This window comes from Apaloderma vittatum, unplaced genomic scaffold (genome assembly GCF_000703405.1).
Source record: "Apaloderma vittatum isolate BGI_N311 unplaced genomic scaffold, ASM70340v1 scaffold33915, whole genome shotgun sequence".
NCBI lineage: Eukaryota > Metazoa > Chordata > Aves > Trogoniformes > Trogonidae > Apaloderma > Apaloderma vittatum.
In genome coordinates this window covers 1,500-24,602 of record NW_009719449.1, presented here as the reverse complement: position 1 = coordinate 24,602, position 23,103 = coordinate 1,500, and the positions used below count along the sequence as shown (strand labels likewise).

The following is a 23,103-nucleotide window of genomic DNA, read 5'->3' as shown; positions in this document are numbered from 1 at the left end:
GCCCGGCGGGGCTCCGTGCTGGCCCTGTGGAACGCATTGAGCCACCGCCCGAGCCTTCAGCGTAGGGACGATGCCCTAAAAACGGGCTTGGATTCCCGCCTTGGCTAAATAATCGTAGTCACTGGGACCGATGTAGCGTGTTATTGCACTGTTTGATTTTTCCATGTGTATGCTAGGATGTAATATCCTGGAAAAAGGATTGTGAAGGCCCCTCAGTAAAAGCTGGGGGAGAGAAAAGAATGCAGTTTTCCCAATTCACATTTGTATCCAGCTGATGTGCTGTTTCCCTTCGCTCCCCAGGCTGCGAGAGAACATTTATCACAGTGAGTGCGTTATTCTCCCATAATCGAGCCCACTTCAGAGAGCAAGAGCAGTTCTCCTGTTCATTCCCTGGCTGTAACAAGCAGTACGACAAAGCCTGCCGACTGAAAATCCACATGAGGAGTCATACAGGTATTCCTGAGGGTGGCTTGTGCGTGGGGAAGCACACAGAAGATAGTGTGGAGGGTTCAGTTCACTGTAAAAACTGGAGGTCATGAAGGCAGAAGAGGTGACATGAGTTATTTGGAGTTGTTTGATTCTTGGCCTACTCTGGGGTAGGAGTCTGCTAAATGCACTTGCTAAATGTGAAGTTGCTATGGACAGAAAAAGCTTTGGCTTTTGGCATGGGAATTCTGTTCAGAACTATCCCAGCTCTATTCCCAAGTTCACAGACATTCAAAGCATGGTGTAATGTGGTATAAATTCTAATCTTGGTCAAAACAAATGCCTGAAAAAACTCAGAATGTTTGAAGCTTATCTGCTAGAGTTTGGAAAAGCAAGAAGCTAAGTTTCAACTCAAGCAAATGCTCCTGACTTGCAAGGACCACTGCTAAGCTGAAATCTAGCCTTTTAGTGTTTCAAAAACAAACCAGAATGGATTATTAACGCAGCTTTTCTTTTCTTAAGGTGAAAGGCCTTTTATCTGCGACTTCGAAGGTTGTGGCTGGTCTTTCACCAGTATGTCCAAGCTGCTGAGACATAAAAGGTAGCCTTTTCTGATTATGTCCTAAGTCACTTGATGTTTGTGTGTTTGTTTTTCTGGCAGTACTTAAGCAGCGTGGATTTAATCGTGCCAATGGCAATTTCCTTCCCTTGTAGGAAACACGAAGATGATAGGAGATTTATGTGCCCGGTAGAAGGCTGTGGGAAGTCCTTCACAAGAGCAGAACACTTGAAAGGCCACAGTATAACTCACCTTGGGACAAAACCATTTGAGTGTCCAGTAGAAGGTATTGTTCAGCTGCTGTCTATGTTAACTGGTAATCGATGTGTATATTGCCTAAAGATTGCCTTTTCCCCAAACACAAGTTTATTACAGGCTTGGAACAATTTAGAGTGGGTCTTCTAACAGAGCTTGAAGAGGTAAAACTAAACAGAAGACATTGTAACTCCATTGAGTGGTCATTCTCAAATTTATGGATTGTGGAGAAAACAACGGTTTGTGCTGCAGCTTGATGTTTTAATTTCTTTGTGATGAACAGGGCTACTTCATTCCGGAAAACCCTACTTCTGGCATTCAGTTTCTGTAGCTCAGCTTTTTCAAGTTGATTCATCAGAAGTCATGCATAGCGGTTCTGTCCAGCGCCTTCAAGGCCATGTTTTGCTGTTGTGATGTGTCATCTCGAGTGTTTGGTGTTTGTGCTGTGGTAGTCTCTGCTGTGGGATGGTGGGTGGGTGGCTGTGTGAGTGGTCTCTGTTCTGGTTGTACAGGAGCCTCACAGATGCTCTGTGGGTTTCTGAGCTCTGCCTCCATCACTTCAGTGGGACTTTGGGAACACAGATTTAAGGACTGATCTGGAGTATTCGGCTTCGTAAAGTAAAGCAGCTCTACTTGGTGATTCTGATGACTCCTTTTAATGGTTTTGCCAGCAGTCATCATGAGGAGTTTGCATTTAAGATACCATAGCAGGGGAAGGCTGTGCATTAGGCTGAACGATTTAAGAGTTACTTGGTGTCAGGAACAGGTTATTGAATTATCCTACCCACTGAGACTTCCTTGATGTAAACTATATTGCGCTTTCTTCCAATTCCTTTGAATGTATGCACAGGCGCTGCAGAATAGCAAATAGAGTTTTACAGAGCTGCTCTGATTTGTTTTGTTGAGATATTAAATACAACATCAAATTGAAATTAGATGAAACTTTAAAGCCTTGTATATCTTCTTGCAGGCTGTTGTGCAAAATTTTCAGCGCGAAGTAGTCTGTATATTCATTCCAAAAAACATCTTCAGGATGTGGACTCATTAAAGACTCGTTGCCCTATATCGAGCTGTAATAAATTGTTCACTTCCAAACACAGTATGAAGACACACATGGTCAAACAGCATAACTTCAGCCCAGGTAGAGTATTTGTTTCAAACTATAGGGTACAATGAGAAATTTGAATGTTTTACTAAGGAAAAGGTGTACTTGCTGATGTTGAATGCGAATCCATACGAATGGCAGAATCTTCATTGACACTGGAGTTGGGTTTTGGCCCTTAATATTTTCAGGGGGACCTATAACTCAGCGTCAGAAAGTGAGACGAGCTGACCTGTGTGAAACTGAAAAATTTCAGCTGTTTTGAATTAAGTAGACCTTGTCCTCTAATGCAATCTGTAAAATATGAGCAAGGACTGGAAGCACTTTTTTCCCCCCACGCCTCTACAAGCTAACTGGCCCTAGTATTATATTCTGGCAAGTGCCTTTGTGACTGAGATTTCTCAGTAAGGAGCAAACTTACTCAAAGTTAAATCTGCTTTCAGGGAAATTGGGAAGTGTTTTAGTAGGATGAGAATCTAGAGTTTTAAACTTCCTCCTGTGATCATTGTGTTTTTCCTCCCCGTTGTCTGATGGAAGGTCTGTCTTTTAACCAACGCCTTCTCTTCCAGATCTCCTAACTCAGCTCGAAGCAACCAGCTCCCTCACACCCAGCAGTGAGCTCACTAGTCCAGGACAGAGCGATCTCAGCAGCATAGACCTCGTTTCCCTGTTCTCCAATGTGTCTAGTAACAATTCTGGAATTGCAACAGACATGGCGCTCGTGAACTCTGGAATTGTCACGATTGATGTTGCTTCAGTGAGCTCAACGCTCGGAGGCAACCTGCCTGTCAGTAACAGCTCTTTAAGCCAGGCAGTCGATCCCTTGATACTGGTAGCAAGCAGCGATATGCCGCAGAGCCTGGACAGTTCACTCTTGCTGGGAACCAGTGCAACAGTTCTACAGCAAAGCACTTTAAATTTGGATGATGTACAGACTGTCAATGCAGAAGCCTTGGGTTCGCTGGCGTCTCTTTCGGTGAGGAATTCCAGTCAAGACGTGCACGGTTTGACGTCCAGCAATAACTTAACAATTGACACAGCCACTTTGACTCCTTCTAGTAGCCTTGGTGGTACCAACGTGCCTGAGTTACTAACACCAACGAAAGTCGAACGGAATGTGCTTCCTAGCTCGGACGTTGTTGGTCAACAAGAGGGCAGCAAAGTAGTGACACAGTTTGTCTTCTCCAACCCTCCAGGGAGCTACAGCGCACAGAAAGAAATGGATCTTGGCACAGTGACCAGCAGCTCGGTTTTGGTATGCAGTAACTGTATTCCTTTTACCCCTAGATGACTGAGGCACCCTGGCATTGAGGCTATTCATTGCTACTTATACCTTACAGGGAGACCTTCCGCTCAAGATTTTGCAGATAATGCATTTTGGCTTTCTTTGATGGGGGATGTAGAACATAACTTTGAAGAGCATGTTGTCAGAAGTAGATTCAGTGTGGTGCCAAGTTCTTTTAAGAAATACTGACATTCTGGTGGAGAGAGTTCAAAATGAGGGATTAAAAAAAACAAGCTGCCCTCTGCCTGAGTATGAAATGGAATTTACAAGAATAGTTGTGCGTTTTGTTCCAGAGAAAGTTTGGGCTGGGAGAATAACTGAAATATTTTCATCTCAGTCCTCATTCCCTTTTTAAGTACTCTTCCCTTTCTGGTTTACTTTGTTACTGCAGGCTTAACTTTTTATTTACATTCCAAAGTAAATGTTTGTTAAAATCCAAACACTTAAAAATGTGGAGCTAACTTCTTTTTTTTGTTGAACTCTAGATATTAGGTACATAAAGGGAATTTATTGAAACTAATCAGAAGAGCATGGGAAACTAGAATTGAGTGTTTACAGTGTGAAAGTTAACTGCAACTGAGAACTTAGTAGTTTTTGTTCATTGTCTTGGTTTGTTCCTGCATTCAAAAAACTTTGTGTATCTTGACCTTTGTTTTTGTTTGTTTTTTTTTTTAATAGGAGAGCAGTGGGTCTGCAAGAACAGACTACAGAGCCATTCAGTTAGCCAAGAAAAGGAAACAAAAAGGGAATGGGAGCAGCACAGGTGAGAAGCTGTTAAATTTACTAAATACAGTTGTTTAGGTGTTTTGTCAGTGAAATGGGAGCAGGTATCTGACTATTTGAAATGTCCTATCTGGTTTGTTGCTAGTTAAAATAATTATGCATGTGGTATACCATCTGTTCCTTGGGATAATTGCATTCTGTGGAGTATAAAATTCACAGTAAGTTTACAAAGATATCTGCACCATATGTTTCTCGATTGTTAACAAGACACTATCCATCTCTTCATCTGCTTTTTATTTTCTTATTAAAACAAACAGAAAAATAATTAAGGTCACTTTTCTTTCTGTTGTTTATGCTTTTGGTCTTACCTAGTGGGTTCTCTTTTACTTGGTTCAGACAATGAAAACATGTTCTGGATTTGTTTTACTTCTGTGTTTCACTTGGTAACAGTGTGTCTGCAGTGTTAAGGAATTTATTTCTTAGTTATCTAAAAATACTCAAAACCTTTCCCTTAAATTTTAGCTTTTTAGACAGGTCTTGTGCAGGATGAGGTTTAGAACATGATTTCAGATGTATCCCTTTTCTCTTAAACTGTAGTTTGACTCCAGGCTTTCTGATGCGAAGTGCACACCGTTACTTGGTCGGTGGTCCGTGGCTCACGAGACCTGCACGAGCGCAGGCCTTTTGAGTTGTGTCTGCACTCGGGGCTGGAGTGGAATATCATATTCGTATACATTTATTTTTATATATATATATATATAAGTTTGTTCTCGCTGGCTCTCAGACCTTCCACCTCTGAAAATCAGGATGATAATTTTTAAACTGAGTTAAGAGACCAGTTCTGAAGGATAACTGCTTTACAGAGATGATTCTAAGTGTGCCTGTATTATCCAACAGGTGCGTGTGTCATCAAATGTGTCTTTTGGACATCGTTTTTAAAAGATGATTGCACTTAATCTGCATGTCTTCTAAAACTGACATCAGAAAATTCCTGTTTCTATTCCTACTCAAGACTCTCTTTACCTTAATGCTACTGTGTGCTTCTGAAAGTCGTGTAGAGTCTTGTATTTCTAACTGGCTTAACTAGGCTGAATGAATGAGCACTGTAGAGGGAAGTTTGGTGTTTAAAAACAGCCTTTTATTTACTGTAATTTTGAAAAACAAACTAAAACCCTGGAACAACTGAAAGGATTATGTCTTTGCATTCATTTTGATTGGGTTTTTGGTTTTCAGCTTGCAATAGATGCTGCTGGTTTGTCTTGTTTTAAACTGAAAAATACTTAAGGTTGTGATAGTTGTGCTTGTGTAGCCTGTTCTACCTCACAGTACTTGAATCTTTCTGCAAATAGGCGAGCTTCACTACACTCTTTTTACACTTTAGAAAAATGACGTACATGACTTCTCAGGAAATGAGTTGCAAAATTAAAACCAGAAAATGCAATCCCACCTCCCAGTTCCTTTCCATAGCTCCACAGATACATCAGTATTTCTGTGCTGCCACAGGGATGAGCCCTAAGCTTAGCAGACTGATGTGGTTTTAATGGCATCCATGCAAAAAGATGCTCAGTCAGCCGTTGGAGTTCGTCATTGGATTTCGGTCTGGCCTTTTAGCAGTTATCACATGGTGCTTGATTATATTGCACGGTTCCAGGCATTTGCTGTGTAGTGTAAATAACTGCATAAAAATGGAAAATAGTAGCAGGAAACTTTGGCAAATTGCTTCTGACTATCTAAGCACTAAAATTGCTTTATTTTAGGGGCCTCTGGCTCTGGTCAGAGGAAAAGCAAAGGTGGTAAAGTAAGCCCTACCAACTTCTCATCATCCACTCCTGGCAGTCGACTGGGTGGCAACATAGTTCTACCGAACGGAGAGCTGACAATAAGGGACCCTGCCACTGGAGCCCAGTATGTGCAAATTCAGCTTCTCCAGGTAAGGGCTGATGAGTTAAAACACGTCTCTCTTCTCTTTTACCCAAACTGGTGTGTTTTTGGAAGAACGTGACTATCTCTGAACTCAGGTGCTAATCTGAGATTTAGAAGTGCCTGAAAACAGAGCTGGTTCAATCATACAACTGCTGGGGGCCCAAATAGATGCGTTGTGGAAATGGATAAGATGTTTTTATTTGGTTTAGTACTAATACTCAGTTCAGCTTGGAAAATAGGAGCACTCTTACTATAGAGAATATCCTGTTCAGCTTCTTAGGCTGGATACACTTGATGCAGGAGATGCTGTGGTGGAACTAAGTTTTAGCAAACTTCCATTTTGCATGTGAGAGTTCTGATCCTTCAAGGGCTTAAGAACGTCCTTGTTTGGACAGGCAGTTATGAGAACAGCAAAACAGATGCTCTATTCCTGTCCCAAAGTATAGGGTAATTAGTCTTGCAGAAGGAAAGGATTACTAGCATGCGTTAACTTAGGGGGTGCACGGGACTTCTTCCTCTAGTTGCCTTCTTTGTTGACAACCCCCCGAATCTTGCCATTACTCCACCTCTCTCTCATTTACAAGGTAAATGAGACTGACATGAAAAGATTTCTGCAAAATGAAGTTTCAGGCCAAACTCTTATTTCTCTAAACTATTGAAATAAAGCTTAAGGGTTTTTTTTCCTAAAAATATCTAGTAATCTATGTGGGCTGGCTGTTAGTAGAGCACAGTGGGTAATATGTTTTTGACCAGGTATATATCTCTCTAGTATCCAGAGAAGAGGGTAAGTTCCTTCTACTTTATTCCTACTGGCATATGGTATGGAGGAAGGTATGGGCAGAGTTCTCCATCTGTCTCATTTTCTGATGGATGTGAATGTTTGTAACTTTTATGTTAAGTATCAGCTTCACACAACATGATGAAACTCGTTGCATACTTCTGAGTGTTGCGTTGGCTGGAAGATGAACCATTCCTTCCTTTTCAGGTCTTGCCAGTTTTCTGAGTTGATTAGGAAGGATAACAGGTTGTATGCTGAGCTAGGTTCAGATTTCAGTCTTAGTTAGCTTTTCACATCTCTGTGGATCTCGGCCTTACTAGCACAGTGCAGTAGCTTTATTTTGAGATTGGGAGGCTGAGTGAAGTTCTGCTGAGATGCTTGGGGGTCTTGTAATTGCATCATGTTTCTGCATTCACAGGATGATTCCCCGGGAGAGGGAGATTTGCCCTTTCAGCTGAGCTCTCAGTCCTCCTCGTCACATTCTCAGCTTACGGTGGATTTACCTGTTCACATACTGCAGGTACGGCATTTCAGCACCCTTGGGTTTTATTGCCTAGCTTGAAAGCGAAGACAGTTTACTGTGAACGTGCTGGGGTTGTGCCTAGTGAAAATACCTGAGTTTCCACTGGGAGTTTAATTTCACTTACAAAAAGTAGTGAGCAGAGAGCTGCGATGCAGGATTTATCTTGTGTATATATTACCAACCTTTGACACAGCATAGGTGGTTGTTTTTCTTCCTCTGTTATGGAGTAATGAATAACTAAACATTACCCATTTATTACTGAATCCTTGTATTCCTAATCCCATCCTGCAGTTAAGTGAGTCAAGAAAGAGGATCAGAAGTGGTAAGTAACAGGCTACAGGAAGGGTGGGAAGTGGAAAATAAAATCTTGAGCCTGGATTTCGGAACAGTGTCTATGTGTGTCATGGGTTAGGGCTGGGCCGGCCTCTAACACGGACAGACGCTCTGTAACCCCCTCTTCGTGGGAATGGCAGTTAGATTAAAAAGCCTGCTCGCTGCTACAGCCTTTGGTTTCACTGTTTGCCCTTGTTAAGTACTGAGTGTCAGTGTTGTTGAATGCAGAAGGCTTCATACAGCTTCTTGAGCAAACGTTTTGTTATCTGCTGTTCTGGTAAACTGTATGTTCATGAGTAGGAGCAGCTGAGAGCTGAGCAGCAATGAATGACTAATAGGTACATAAATCACATTTTCTGCTTCACCACGTGGGACTCAGGTTTTGCTAAACTCTGCGGTGCAGTTGTTTGTACCATGTGTGTTTCTCCTGGATAGAACATAAAGCTTTTGTAGTTGAGAGGGGCACCTCACCTGTGATAAACGTAGAAATACAAGGAGAGTACTAGGATCATTGCCTACGGTAAAGAGTTAATGAAGAAAAGCAAAGAGTCTGATTTAAAATTTATCTCTGTTAGCAATGCTCATCTGAACTGTTCCAAAGAAAAACTGTGGCAGCACTGTCTGAGTGGGTCCCCAAAGTAGGAAAGTTTTGGGTTTCCTCTGAACCGTTCAGAGCACTTCTCTGGTGTTGGATGAACATCAAGGTAATCTTACTGATCAGCGTTAAAAGCATCTGGAGGTGCAAGCACTGAACTCTTGATGCTCTCTGTTTGCTTTAACAGGAACCACACAATTCCACCGAAGATGATGCAGGCTCTGATAACTCTCAGTTCACTGGAAGCACAATAAACTTACAGGATCTGGAATGACTGTTAAGAACAGTTACTTGAAAACAAATCGGGCAACCATGTCTTGTCAGACCGAGATAACCGTGTGGGTCTTTTTCCAAGGAAAATACGAAAACTAGGAGTCCTGGATTATGGTTGCACTCTTTGCAATTTGCTAATGACAGTTGCAGCTGACAGATTTTCTTAAAAAAAAAAAAAAAAAGTAAATCCCACTTGATGTGCCTGTGTAAGATACCCTGTCTGCCTGGTGGTTGGAGAGACCAGGGCAGACTGCTGTACAGTGTTGTTTCACAGAGAAGTACTGTATTAAACTTCAAACTGAGGTAATATTTACTGTTTTCACAGGAAAGCAAGTATTCTACAGCTAACAAGTACAAATTTATAATGCTGCCTACAACAATTAAAACTTTTAAGTCCATTGGTTTCCTGCTGGAGCCAGTGACATCAAGGAATTAAGAGCTAAAATGCAAATTTTAGTGTTTTAGACAAAAAAGGATTGTTTTGGCCCCTGTGTTTTGGCAGAAAACTGGAATAAAATGTCACATGAAACAAAATTTATGTCCTATGCCATGAAAGTGAGATGCTCGAAAATCTTTGTTTTAGAAAGCTAGATTCTAAATGTTAACTTAGCTGTGAATCAGTTTGTAGCTCATGTTGAGTTTCTCCCTTTCCTTGCTCCTGCATCCCAAATACTTTGCTGAATTCTTCCAGCAAAACTTGAAAAAGAAAACTGCAATAGAACTGTACTCACTGTAAGTGATTAGCTAAGAGTCCAACAGTATCTGAGAGAGATTTATTTTGTCTTTTGTGTTCCCTTTTTTGGGAGGAATGTTGACCGCCACGTAAATTTAAGCACCTTGATTTTATCTCATCTATAAATTGCTGCCAAGTTACCTGTAAACTGGCCACTACCTTTTTATTTTGTGCTGGGTTTTTTTGTTTGGCTTTTTACGTGTTGGGTTTTTTTTATATAATGGAACACTGTTCACACTTTTTCTTTTTTGATATCCCAGAGTGTCACATGCACATGGAGCTTCCGTCTGGTTTACAGAATATACAATTGTCAGAGTATTTTATGAGAGGAAAAGAATTGTTATCTAGGAAGATTTGCCCCACTGAAAACCTGCAGTTTCTCTTGGGGGTGGAGGGAGAGGTTGTGTGTACTGTACTTACCTGGACTGCAGACACCTAAGTAAGTATAAGGTTGTATAGGGAAAAAAAACCAAAACCCTTTGGTTCCATTTTAAGGTAGTAATTTAAATGTTTCTTATGGTGATGTACTGAATGCCTATAAAGTTATGTATAGGAGTTTGATAAAAGGGTGTATGTACTGTTTTTTATTCTCAATGAGGTGTGTGTGTATGCACGTATGTGTATTTTTTTTTTTTACAAAATAAGATATGTCATGCAGGAGAACGTTGTGATCTTTCTAATCTTGCACATATTTATTTATTTTACAGTTATACTGATGTTGAATTCATATGAGGTCATTCAGAAATGCTTTTACTTCTTGTGCCTTTTGAACTATGTATGTGTCTAGACAAATGCTTTTTTTTGGTTGAAGACTTGGGAAGTCAAAACAAAAAAAGCATGAAGGTTACATTCAACTTCAGGTCCTGATTTGTGGGCAGTATTATATCCTCTGGTTGAATCGGTTTTATTTTTCTCTCTAGCTTAACTGAGCATTGAGGTCTCTCTGTTCCTGTGATCCTGCGTTTACAGCTTATATCCAGGGAATCTCATAACCTTCTCAGGTTGGATTTCCAAACCAAACTAATTGGTTGATGACATCTTCTGCTTGATGGCCGTGACTGCAGCACAAAGTCCACTCCTGAGAGGTAGAAAGGTTGAGGAGTAACCCTGCTGAAGGGACCACTAGGGTCTTGCTTCTGTGGTCACCATGGGCTCCCTGGAAGCTGAGACACCTCAAGCTACCAATGCCTGCATTATTCTGTTCTCAAGGACCATACCAGTTCTTAATCTATTAAAATGGCCAAGGAACACTCCATCTTTTTATAGGACTTGCAACCAAATCTTTCTACTTCTGAAAATGTACCTCACTCAGCTTTGTAAGTGAATGTAAAGTGCTAACCTCTTGGGGCCGACAGTTGGATCACTTAGCTTGAACTCCATTGCTGGCAATGGATATCTGAAGAACTGCTGGTGCAAAAGGGTTAATAAAGCTTTTTTTTATGGTGAGTTTGTCGCTGGGTATTGTTCTTTGTGTGGATGCATCTGACATAAAACTAATTGCTAGCAGCTTGACTTCTGCAGAGCTGGCATTTTTCCTTTGCTTCTGTCTTCTGAGCAGCAGTGGGATGGAGTCTGTAATGAAGCTCATCATTTGGAGTGAAGCATAACCGTTGTTTTTTATGGTCCTTCCACACATTTGTGATTGTAATAAATGTCTGGCAGGTGTCTGGCTTAGTTGTCCTGTAACAAAGATTGCTACCCAGGACCGTGATAGGTCTCCCGAGTCAGCTTTGTGGGCATAGCACTATTTGCAACAAAAAGTGAATGACAAAAGCATTGTTGCCAGCAGGAGCCTTAGAAGCAAAATGAGAGAATTTATTTTCTTGGACAAAAGATCAACAGAGTGGGGAAAAAGGGGTTGTCTGACACAGCAGCTTCCCCTGGGATCTTAGGGTAGGAGAAGGGAATTTCATAGGACTGTGAAGTTGATCAACTGAGCAAAGACTTGCTGGAATGTAGATCTGTGAAAAACTTTTTCTAGAGCAGCATCAGCACAATGTGCTGTGGTTAGGCCTGTGCTGTCAAGTGAAATAATATAATTCTTCTTCCTTCTCCTCATCCATTTGTTCTTGGCTGTGCTTTTTCTTCTCCTTCCTGGCAGGTGGACAGGAATGAAACATCAGCCTCCTTCCGCTCTGCAGAGGGAGAAGAGGCACGTGCATCGGTGCTGTGCTGGAGTAGCATGTCTGAACCTCACAGCTAAAGCTGCTTTCTGCTGCCAGGCTCTCCTGCTGCCAGGAGCCATTGCCCCTTGATGTCCGTTTTCTAGGCAGGGTGTCTGTTAAATGTGTTTTTTTAATTAGAAAATGAGTGTCAAGCCCCTGAAGGTTGTGTATGTGCTCATGCTTCAGCTTCTACAACAGACTATTGCACCGGCAACTGGTTTCTACCTAAAACCTTACTGGTACTATCTCAAGAGGAAGGGAATTTGGAAGTCCAAAGAAATATCTGAGGGAACCTGGAGAACCTCTCAGTTTATCTTGGGTAAGGGGGCAGGGACTTGGGGTCCCTGTTCTCAATTGTGCTGTCTCCAGCTTGGTGTGTGGCTGAGAACTGGGAGGTCCTCACTGCCACGTTCGCCTGTGGAGCACGCAGCGGGAGCTCCACACTCTGCCTCCTGAGGGGCCAAAGCTCAGGTGGGCGTGATGCAGAACATGCCAAAAAAGCTATGGTTTCATGGTATGGCTGAGGTGATCTAGGGCCTTGCTGCTGTCTCATTCCTCATTTGCTGATTTTCATGCTTTTTTCATTGAAATGAGCTTACTAGAGAAAATTGGCAAGTAATGGAGGGAGCCACGTGGTCAAGACAGGAGGATGGGAGAAGGATGACAGGAGGGCACTGACCTGGAGTAACTCGCAGTGTGATTGGCTTCCCAGCAGTTGCTTAAATGACATCAGTCCTGTAAATTGGACTACACCTGAGCGTGGGTGCCATCCCCACCTAGCTATGGAGGCCCCTGATAACACTCTTCCTTTAAATGCTCGATGTTTTGAGTAGCCCCAGCTCCTCCGGAGCAGGCTGTTGAGGCAAGGTGTGTATGGATTGTGTCACTTACCTTTATTATTGGTGCCTGTGATCTTTCCAGGGCTCTTTGTGCTCTTTCCTCCTGCTGCTGCTTCTGTTGTCTCAGCTTTTCCTCTCTGAGCCTTTTGAAAGCAGTAAATAAAGGGTTAAATGCGGTGTGCAGCTACACTGAATATGCTTTTGACACATAGTGTCAGCATCTGACCCTACATCTTGCATCTAACAGCATAAGACCACCAGAGCACAGGGGTTTGGGTATAGCCGAGGCTGGAGTTTGTTGCTGTGAAGGCGGTAAGAGGGGAGCACTTGCTGCAGTTGACCCTGCTATTCCTGGAGAGATGAGTGGAAAAAGCACGTCAAGCATGGTGAGATGTCAGACAGTTGTTCTTGGTTAGAGACGTGTTCTGCACCACGTTCCGCAGGTGACTGATGCTCTACAGTTGAGCAGGATGCTCGCCACCTTTGTGGCTGAGCGATGCTTAATTGTGTCTTAAGTTCTCACCAGTGTGACCAGGTGTGTAGCGTACAGGTGTGAGTAGGAGGGTCCGTGGAGCTACGCTTTGCCTAAATGGGCATTGTGGAGGCTGATGCTGTTAAGTGGCTCTGGTTCCCAATGTGACCATAGTGGGCTCAAGCTGCAGAACACTGTGGTGGATAGGAAATGAATTCCTAACTTTGTGATCTTCAGGAAAATTTTAAATGCCCTTTGAAGGTTTGTTTTTAGTTGGTTGGTTTTGCTTTTTATTCGAGGGGTCAGGTTGCTTCCTAAATTCTCCGTTCCTAGAGTAGAATAAATGTGTGTCTGTCTTCTTTTGTAAGTTAAGAAGGCAAAACTCCTCATGGAACATCAGGAAGAAGCATCATACTCTTTCTGCTACACAGGTGAAGAAAGATACAGAGAAAAGAGAATAAGCGGGAGGGAGATGTCACTGTCTGGCTTTAGATCCTCACACTTCTATTTTTATTGTCTTTTTCTTTGCTGGATCTGATTCAGATGAGGATGGCCATGTGCAACCAGCTGTACAGTTACACCTTCGCTATTTGTGTGTAATGGAGACAAAAGGAATGTGTCTCCTCTTGGAACCTAAACTTATTGTGTTAATTCACTACTATTTAATTTAATAATACAAATTAAACTTAAGAGTTCTGTAGAAGAAACAATTGACAGCTGGCATTGCTGACAAATGCAAGTATGTACCTGACAAAATAACAGGACATGTCAGACGTTAAGTGTGTTAATTAACTACAGAGGAGTAATTTTCTATTTAATTGGTTTAAATATTGTTACGGCAAATTGTCATCTTATAATTGAATCTGGTTTTGTTTGTTTTGGTTTGGCTGGTGTTTTCTTAGCTTCTAGGTCTTTTCTAATGTAGCCGTGGGCTGCTGCTCACTGGTTGTGAGATGCAAGTACTACGAATGTGAAACCTTTACAGAAGTAAACTGGGATGGATTGGTTACACAGGCTTTCAGATTGCTCTTACAGTTTCCTGGGTCGATCTGAGAAATTTGGCTCTTTCAGTAGCTTTGCTTTTGGCTGTCAACATTTAAAAATAGACCCCATTTCCAGAAGAGAGTCTTGTCTTACCTTATCCTCCGCTCCTTTTCTTTGGCTTTCATAACCTGTTTCATCTTTGCTGGTGGGATTGTCTCCAGGGTGTCCAGCATATCGTAGACATGGATTTCTATCACCATCAGCATCTGCTCAGTTGACAGATTTGTCTCATTTTCTCCTGTGCACTCACGATAGACTTCCAGCACCTTCTTTTCCAGGCTTGCAAGCATTTTGTTCTAGAGATGAGACATGGCGAGAGGCACAGCTGAGTTCTGACCAACAGAACCACAGCATCCCTCCAAAGACAAAGGCAATTGTTACGCTTTAATCCCCTCCACAAAACTCAATTGCTTGTTTAGTGGTTTGCTTAGCACCAGTGTCGGGGGAGAGGGCTGTACTGAGCCATCCTTCTGTCAGTCTCTTCTTCCTAGCTTTGCTGTGGACAGACTGTGTCTAAGCCGTGCTGCAGGGAGCAAACACACTTGCCCCACTCTGCTGCCTTAGCAGTGCCCCAAACCTGCCCTTGCTACAGCTCCATTACTGGGAAACAGTGCTGATCCCTCCCCAGTGCAACCCACCGCCGGGTTTTTTGCCTGCGATGGATAGGGCTGATAGAGAGCAACCATTTAGACACATGCCGACCCCCGCCTTGTCTTGATCTCAGGATGTACCTGCTCATCTCCATATTGTCTAGCGTGAAAGATGCAAGCTTTGAGATCTGCTACTCTCTCTTCTTTCTCGGCGGTGGAGGATTTGAGGGCGGCTACCTGCTGTTTCAGCTCTGCTGCCTTCTTCTCCCTAGGCCAGAAGAGAAAGTAGGTATTTCGAAATACGTGACTCCTCTGCTGCTTCCCAGCCTGGGACCGTCCCGCCTGCGGCCGGCAGATGGAGGTAACACTCCGCGCGTTTCTGGGGAACTTGCACCCACAGCTCTGAGAGCAGAGGGGACTGGGGATTTTCCTGGAGTAAAAAGTTACTGTGCTGATGTGGAGGAGGGAGAAGTAGCATAGCTAAACATTCGGTATTTTTTAATAAGTCGATGCAGGGAGTAGGTTAAAAGCTTTCAGGAGGGAATAAGCTACACTTTAAATGGAAATACATGTGTTTACCTGCCATTGAAATACTATATTGCAATTACTCTGGGGTTCCCTGCTAGATTCCTCTAGGAAGGGTTTGCACTGAGTCAGAAGAGTGCTGGTCTGGATCACTCCAGGACGTGCCTTTTTTCTTCCTTTGATCTTTCTTTATGAGAACTACACGATACTTCTAGTTTACGTCCACTCCAAGATGCTAAATGTGCTGCAGCCAGTGCCTTGAGGACTAAGGAACTAGTCCCAAGCTCAAGTCCTATCTGCTAAATTTTGTAGATGGGACACTTTCCTAGGAGCTCACAAGGTGGTGAGTTGGATTTGCTGTAGCTGGGCTGTAAGGTGTGAGAAAGAGACTCTCTGTTGTGGCTGTGTGAACAGCACTACACCTGCTCTGCAGCACGGAGCCTGATGGCGAGGTGCCGGGGGAGGAAGAGGGGGTCACTTACGTTTGAAAGCTGGGGTGCAGGGACCCCTTCCCACCACCTGCAGGATCACACTTACATGCTTTCATGTGTAGTGTTGACCTCGTCCAAAATTCTGCTGATACCTGGGGAATTCTGGAAGGAGGACACAATCTCTTCCTCCATCTTTGTGAAAACGGACAGCAGTTGTTGAGGATCAGTAAAATACAACTCAGGCTCCTGGAGTGGAAAAATGCATGCAATGAGATTTTGTCCTCCTTTAGCTTTTTTTTGCATTGAACTACGTGGAGGCTGATCTGCACCAGCCCTCCCACGTAGAGAGGTCCATGACTTTTCACATACAAATGTCTTCCCCTTTCCCGCTATGTGCGTAGCTTTACGCTACCTCAGTAGCTCATCCCCAAACCAAGGTGCATTTCGGTGAATAAAAAGTGGTGGGGAAGACTTCCATTTCAGACATAAACCAACGACTTCACTAATTTAAAAAATCTCCCATTATATGATGTTATGTCTCACTGGGGATGGCACGCTTTGAGATGATGGTAGGTTTTTAGAAAGTGGAAGAGAAAAGTCAAACTAAGGTATTTGTGATACGTGCTGCTAAAACATGAACATTTATGAATGTATAAACATACATTTATAATTAGTGGCTACAGTAACTCCTCAACACCGTAATGAATGGTTAGAAGGTGAGAGAAATTAGTAACATCAATAAATGACGCAGGACAAACGGAAAGTGTAAATACTTCAACACGAGACTTCTGACCTCATCTTCGTCCGAGCAGGTTTCGCTTTCTGCATCCTCCAGTGAACTTCTGAAAAACCATTTTGTGTATCAAGCCCTTAGAGAAACGATAACTCAAAGGAGGTCTTGTTAGTGAATTATGAACACTGTTGTTATTTGCTGTTCCTGTTTGCTCCTGACCAGTCCCTTGCACATTTCACACGTTCAGTCCCCCGTGGCTATGGGCTGCTTGGGGGTCAGGGAGCCAGGGATCACACAAACATGTAGTGTGGGAGCTGTGTCTGGCCACAAGCGTGATGCCTTTGAGCTGCTCTGAGCTCTGCTGCCAGCAGCGTCACGACACGACGCATGAGCCTGAACTGAGGGCGTTGATCCAAACGCCATTAAACTCGAGGGGGAGGATTTGGCTCTTGGGCAATGAGAAGACAGAGGTACGAACCTTATTATAAAGGCTTAGGCAGCAGCACAGCAAGTGTAGTAAAAGCCTTGTGCTCCGTGTGGGACGTGGGGCTGCTCCTGAACAACATGCTGGAGCCAACATAGGAGTTTAGAGTTTTCAGCTGCCCTGGGAGATGGTTGTTGAGTGCTTCCTCCTCTGCACAGCCTACTGCCATTAACCAGCAGTGCGGCCTCTTTCTCCCCTGCTTAGCCGCAGGGACAAGCTGGCACAAGAGCTAGAAGAGCAAGGCAAGGGGGGCCTGGCTGATGCTGGCAGCAGAGCCTGCTCATCACCTTCTCTTGATGTTGATTTGTTCCAATAAGACCCAGCTCTCCACATGCTCACAGCAGAGGTGAGGAGTAGGTTTCCTCTGTACTGGCTCCCGGTCAGCTGAGGGCTCTCTGCACTACTTCAGCCTGTTGTTTGCATTGCCTCATACTTACGGTTTTCTTACTGCTGGAGACTCCACGGTACCGGGGCTGGCAGTGTCTGTCCTGGCTGTCAGGCCTCGTCCTGGAGACAAGGAGAGATGTGCCCTTAGAGCGTGGGGCCGTCCCAGTGAGGAGTGGGCAGCTCTACCCTGGCACTCACCCTGCTCTGCAGTGGTGGGAGGTGAGGGACTCTCTTCCTTAGCTTTGGATTCTGTTTTCAAACCCTTTTTCTTTGTGTGTTTTTTTCTATGTTCCTCCTGCCACTCTTTGGGAGATAGTTCATAGAGGAAGTCCCTGTACGTCTTGTACTCCTTCAGAGTGTTCCTGAGCCTGGTTATATCACTGGGTGGAGAGAAGCAGACAGTTAGTTAGCAGGGAGCAAAGCCCTGTTTGAACAGGTTCTTTCTAAGTCTTGACATTCAGCTTCACCCAGAGAAGGGACAAGGGGGCACATGTCTTTATGGACACACAGAAACAAATGGGAACCCGTCCTGCGTGCTGTCTGTGGTTCCTCATGTAGAAGTTGTCTTGTCACATCTCTGTGGCCAGACCCTTGCTATGGCACTGAGTTTGCTAATTTGGGAATTTTTACTTGAAAATGAATAAGAAATTATGCCAACTCAACTCATAATAGGAATTAGAATTATTTTTTTTTTCATCTTTCCCCAGGTCACCATTAAAATGCATTACTTAGTTCTGTTTGATTTTTAATCTGAGACTAAGCATTTAATTTTGGGTTTGGAACATTTATCCTTTTTTTTTAAATACCAAAAAAAAACTAGGTGAGAAACAAAGACAGCATCTGAACAGTTTTAGAAATCTTTTTTTCCCCGATTCCCTTTCTCCCCAAGCCCTGTAAGGGTATAGTGCTGTGGGGGCTGTTAAAGGCTAGGCAGGAATAGCATGCAAACGTCACCTTTCGAAGTACTCTATTTTGGAATTGATTGCCTGGATTTCCCTTGTTATTTTTCTTTCTTCTGCGGTTTCTTTTTCAGCACTGGGAAGAATGCACAAAATGATTTAGCAGTGAGTGGGTTGTGAGTCGAGGTGCATATAAAACAAAGAAAAAGATGGGAGGGGGTGCTAAAAATCTCTCTTAGATGTATCCCAGATGATGCTTGGCTCCTGAAGGCCCTGCTTGTCTTGGCAATGAGAGTGTGGGGTCCCGGCAACGCTCCCAGGTTGAGGCCTCCCTAGTCTGACTGCTGCTGAGCTCAATTGCTGCTCTGCCCTTGTGATACCTGTAATGGGCCAAAGTGCTCAGCCTGCTTCCCTTGGACTGTTCTGCTGTGAGGGGTTGGGTGGAAGCACCTTCCTCCCACCAGTGTGTTTTGAGAAGAATGGAAGTGGTGGGGTCAACAGCAGGTTCCCTGCTGCAGCCAAATCAAGGGCTTCTGCAATGAGGGGATTCCCCAGCTGTTGTTCCCCTTCCTCTTGGCTTTCACTGAATGTGTGGGGAGAAAGTGCCACCAGGACTGTGAGTCTAGGCAAGCTCAGACATAGAGTATTTGCTAGCCAAAACCTGGCAGGGAGGTCAAGCAAAAGACCTCCTCCACGTCCAGAGCACACCCCTGGTTCCCTCAGCTTCCATTACCTTTCCAGAGCTTGAACAGAGATTTTCAGGTTCTCCTTCAGGAACTCATCGAACATGGCAGCATCCTTCTCCAGGCTGTGTTTAGCCTTTTCCAGGTTTCTTTCCTCGTTCTTCACTATGTTCTCCAGCGTTTGCATCTTATCTTGCTGTACTGCCATGGCATACTGAAACCAACCCAAAAGGCAACACAGTCGCACCAGCTGGTTGATTTTAAAGTTGTGTTGGCTTAGCTTTGTTCTCGGTTACCTTACTACTTTAGAATTGTGGGTGGAGAGGGTCAGGATTTCAAGCCAAGGTATGTGTACCTGTGCAAACTAGGTACGTAGAAGCCAGAAGATATTTCAGAAGTAATACAGCAAATAAGCAGTGAAATCAAACACAGAATCCAGAAGTCCTGGCACTGCATTAACTTCTGGCTGACAAAGATTGATTCAGATGCGTTATAGCACAGTAACAGAGGTGAATAATGACGATACTCCAGCATGGCTCCTGGTTTTGAGCTCAGAATAGCTCCCGGCTATAATTTATGTATAGGACAGCAGGAGCCAAAAGGTCAGTATATCTATGCATGTCACAAATGAAACAGTTGTGTGGCTGCTACTGGGTGGCGCGAGTGACTTACGTTCTTTTCTTTCCTGTCTGGGCTACAGACTGTGAGGGACTCTAGCACAGGACTCAGACAGTCAGTTCATGAGGTCTGATGTGGCTTCTTAGCTCTAGGCAATGGATCTCGGTGGGGGGAAAACCAAAACAAGACAATGCCAGGAAGAATAATTAAATGAACAGAAAATAAAATTCTTAAAGCCAAGTACCTCAAGTCGAAATATCTCTCTTAGGCCATTTACATACTCCTGGAAGGTTTCCTTTTTTAATGGGTGATCTGAAATTAGGACAGAAAGTTGATCAGACTAGAGGGGAAAATATGGCCAAGGCAAACCACAGTGAATATGTAGGCTGCGTGGCATGGTTGGTGCTGGAGTCAGCAATACTGATTATTTTATTATACTTTTGACCTTGTTTAGGTTTGGTTTCATATGGGCTTTCATGGGGTGAAACCAGGTAGAATGGAGTGGAGAATGAGGTCCTTACAAAGGTCAGTGTCCTCTAGGCATTAATTGCAAAGCTACTCCTAATGTCAGAGGCAGAAAATTTAGACCCACATCCACTAAAATCCAACTTAGTAGAAGGTCTCCATGACACAAGGTTCTGCAAACTAGCAGCTGACACCCAGATGATTCTGAGAGCACCCAGCTACTGTGAAGGCCGCAGGGGATGGTGGAACCCAGGCTCCGCCGTGGGGGTGACATGTTCTGTATGTAAATGCATGAGATGGAGAAGGCCCAGCCACACGGAGGCTGGCGAGACACATCATATAACTATCGTGTCTGCAACCCCGAAGTCAGCTAGAGCTAACTGCTACTCCCATCGCCTCTTCGATTTCTGCTTTAGGCTGTTACCAGCTGAGCAGCACCACTACGAAGGCAGTAACTGTCCCCTACCTTTTTTAATGCCTGCCTCCCGTAAAAGACTCTCCTGATAAGTTTTCAGTCTCTCTTCATTTGTTGCCTGTTTTCTGGCCTCCTCTTCCTCCTCCTCTTGCAGAGCTTTCCTGAGCCCTTTCTGCTTTGCTTTTATTTTAGTGGAATAAGTCATTTTCTCATGGATTTTCATGGTTTTCATCCTTTCACGTTCCTACGAGAAGCCAGTTCACATGGACAGTTTGATCATGTGCTTTGTTCGCTGTGGTTTTTAAAGACATAAGTAGTTATTCACAGTCTAGAAATTTGCTTGCTACTGATATCCTGCTGATGCATGTTTGCCTGGTTTATCTGACTAATCCCAATGATATTCTCTCTTGAGGCAACTGAAACACTTAATTTCTTAGCATCTGTTCTCATTAGTTTGTTGATTTGTATGCTGCATCCAGTCACCAGCCGTACCAGTGTGTACCTACCCAGTGTCCTCATTTCTCCTTCCTGGATTATTCCTGGGAGAGAATGGAAATTTTCAGAGATTCGTCTTTCAAGTCCCCTATTAAAAGGAAACAACTGGATGGCCCACACTCAATACTGACTCCGTCCAACCTTCATAAAGGCATATAAACCTTCCAGTTTAGGTTGAGAGGATCTATTCAAACCCATTCCAGAGCTTTCTGGAGGGTAAAAGGTTGTTCATACTCAGTGCTTTCACATGGGCTGCAGTGTAATTTATTGCAGTCTGGGTTAAACTGAGGACATCACTCAGCAGACATCCTTAGTCCACTTCTTCCTAAGCCCTTCCTCATACTTATACAGTTACCTTTAACCCAAGAGAAAACCAGACTGTATCAGTCATCAATTTGCAGTGAGGAAGCTTGCTTAAGTTTGTCTGAAACCCTCCCTTTGTGATTTAGAAACAGCCAAGACCTCTTGCTTCCCCACTACTGCCTGACTTCCTCAACCATGGGCAATAGTCAGACCTCTTGGAGATGTGACAATCTCTCCATGACTTCCCACCCCCTTTGGATTGCATGCCCTAAGGAAAGTCCACTGCAGAAATAAGAAAAAGACATTCCTGAGACCCAGCTTTCTGGTCTGGTGTTGGTTGCTTGCCTGCACTAGTGAACTGCTTGTATATCCATTGGCTTAAAGCATGTGTACGTACCGCCTTAGCCTTTTTTCTTTCCTTGTCCCTCAGTGAGAAAATATCGATATCTGGAAGAACTGTAAACGGATTCTTCATTGGGTTTTCTTCATCTTCTTCTGGGCTTTCTGAAAAAAGAAAATCAAACCCAAATCTAAATAGGTGACAATGTAGAAGACTTAAGGCAGAGTATCAGGATTCAGTGCAAAGGGACTCTGATTTCCACCTGAAGGGTGGGCAGCTGTGCACACAGCTGCAGATGTCTACCAATCCTGAATGGAGTATGGGGAGCTGGAAAGGGCTTGCAAGAAGTCTATGATATAACTGTATTGTTTATGCCACTTGACCGTATCTGCTGATCAGCTCAGGATTTCATCCAGGGATTTTTGTAAGTCTGGAACTATTTTACCCATCTCATTCAATCGTGGGCAGAATAGTCTGAATACAGGCCTCTCCTTTGACCTAACAAGGAAAAGCTGCTAGAGCATCATGACCTTACCTGACACCACAAGCAGGGTTTCCATTCTGAGTTTGGAAGAAAGACTGTGGAATGTTGACTCTGTATGTGCAGATGACATGCTTGACCCTGGCCCAAGAGAAATCATAAACAAATCAATCACCTGGGTCCTGCAAGTAACTGATGCAGTAGCTTTTGCAGCAGTGATGGGCCTAGGGGATTTCTGGGTCTTAACCACTGAGCCTTTTGTGTCTGTAGGAATTAACAAATGGCTTCAGTAAACTGGAAAATATCTGTCTTCCGACCCCCAAAAAGAGATATTCATCCCTGGCTTATATGGAAGCTGCGTAAAACACAGTCCTCCTTATACACAGGCTGATGGGAAAGTGAAGACAAAACAGTTTGAAGACAGGCAACTCGAGTCCCTTGCCTCCTGTTCCACCCACATCTTCAGTTCGGATCCACACCCATAGTTTTCCATCCTCCTATCACTGGTTCACAAGCGGCATTTTTATTCCCTAAAGCTCTTACCAGTAATTGGCGGTAAAGTAAAGGCCGAACGATTGTTGGACAGCCCAGACATGCTGCAGGCAACTCCGAAGTGTTCCATTTTCGGCTGGCAAACTGGTGAAGGTTAGTTTTTGCTTCTCTGAATCCAGTTGCTTTTTATAAGTTTTGCTGTGGGTCCTAGGGGAAAAGGCATAATTGTAGTGATCTCACTTACAAAGAACAGATAGACCATTGTTAAAGTTATCCCATAATCAACAAAGGCAGCAAGCTGGGCCCAGCGAGGTAGTCATCAATTGATGCAGTTCTGCTGCTGGGACCAGTCTTCATCTGCACTGGTCTAAGGCGCAGCAGAAAATATCCTCTTCCGCTTGCACTAGTTTAAAGGCTATTTTAGAGCACCATTTTTAACTCTGAACAGCCTCCAGTTTTTACGTATTTTGAGCTAAGCTCATCTGGCCTAATTTCCATGTACATCCTTGGTGCTTTGTATTTCCTATTGGCTGTGTTTCTGCAGCTGCTCAGTTAGTGCCTTATTCTTTGGAGGCGTCAAACTTGCGCTGTTGATGAGACACAGAGGCTGTTGTAAAATTTAGGCTGTTTGAATGTATCCCAAATGTCTTCTCTCTCCTTTTTAGATTGTGAAGTACCTTTTCCAAAGAGCCTTCTTGACTTGTTGCTTAGATTTTCACGTCTCTCTGAACTTT

General features: G+C 43.6%; 2 protein-coding genes across 2 annotated transcripts; one reads left to right on the top strand and one right to left on the bottom strand.

The window, feature by feature from the left end:
• Window positions 1–287: 287 nt before the first annotated feature.
• On the top strand, window positions 288–8,990 carry LOC104268252 (zinc finger protein ZXDC-like; the record flags this gene model as incomplete). The annotated part of the gene is made up of 9 exons (XM_009870639.1): window positions 288–453; window positions 949–1,027; window positions 1,141–1,271; window positions 2,211–2,381; window positions 2,912–3,597; window positions 4,306–4,390; window positions 6,108–6,280; window positions 7,470–7,571; window positions 8,690–8,990. Coding segments are annotated over 9 exons (1,680 nt in total), but the record flags the coding sequence as incomplete, so codon positions are not given.
• A 2,539-nt stretch (window positions 8,991–11,529) lies between these two features.
• Window positions 11,530–22,010, bottom strand: LOC104274879 (coiled-coil domain-containing protein 37-like). Its single transcript, XM_009870638.1, has 14 exons — window positions 21,932–22,010; window positions 21,454–21,560; window positions 20,310–20,502; window positions 19,623–19,690; window positions 18,811–18,974; window positions 18,133–18,213; window positions 17,377–17,558; window positions 17,229–17,298; window positions 16,368–16,416; window positions 15,681–15,820; window positions 14,760–14,886; window positions 14,122–14,324; window positions 12,565–12,655; window positions 11,530–11,643 (listed from the first exon to the last, which is right to left on the bottom strand). Exons 1-14 carry the CDS (start codon window positions 22,008–22,010, stop codon window positions 11,530–11,532), a joined length of 1,668 nt encoding a protein of 555 aa, XP_009868940.1.
• Window positions 22,011–23,103: the final 1,093 nt, after the last annotated feature.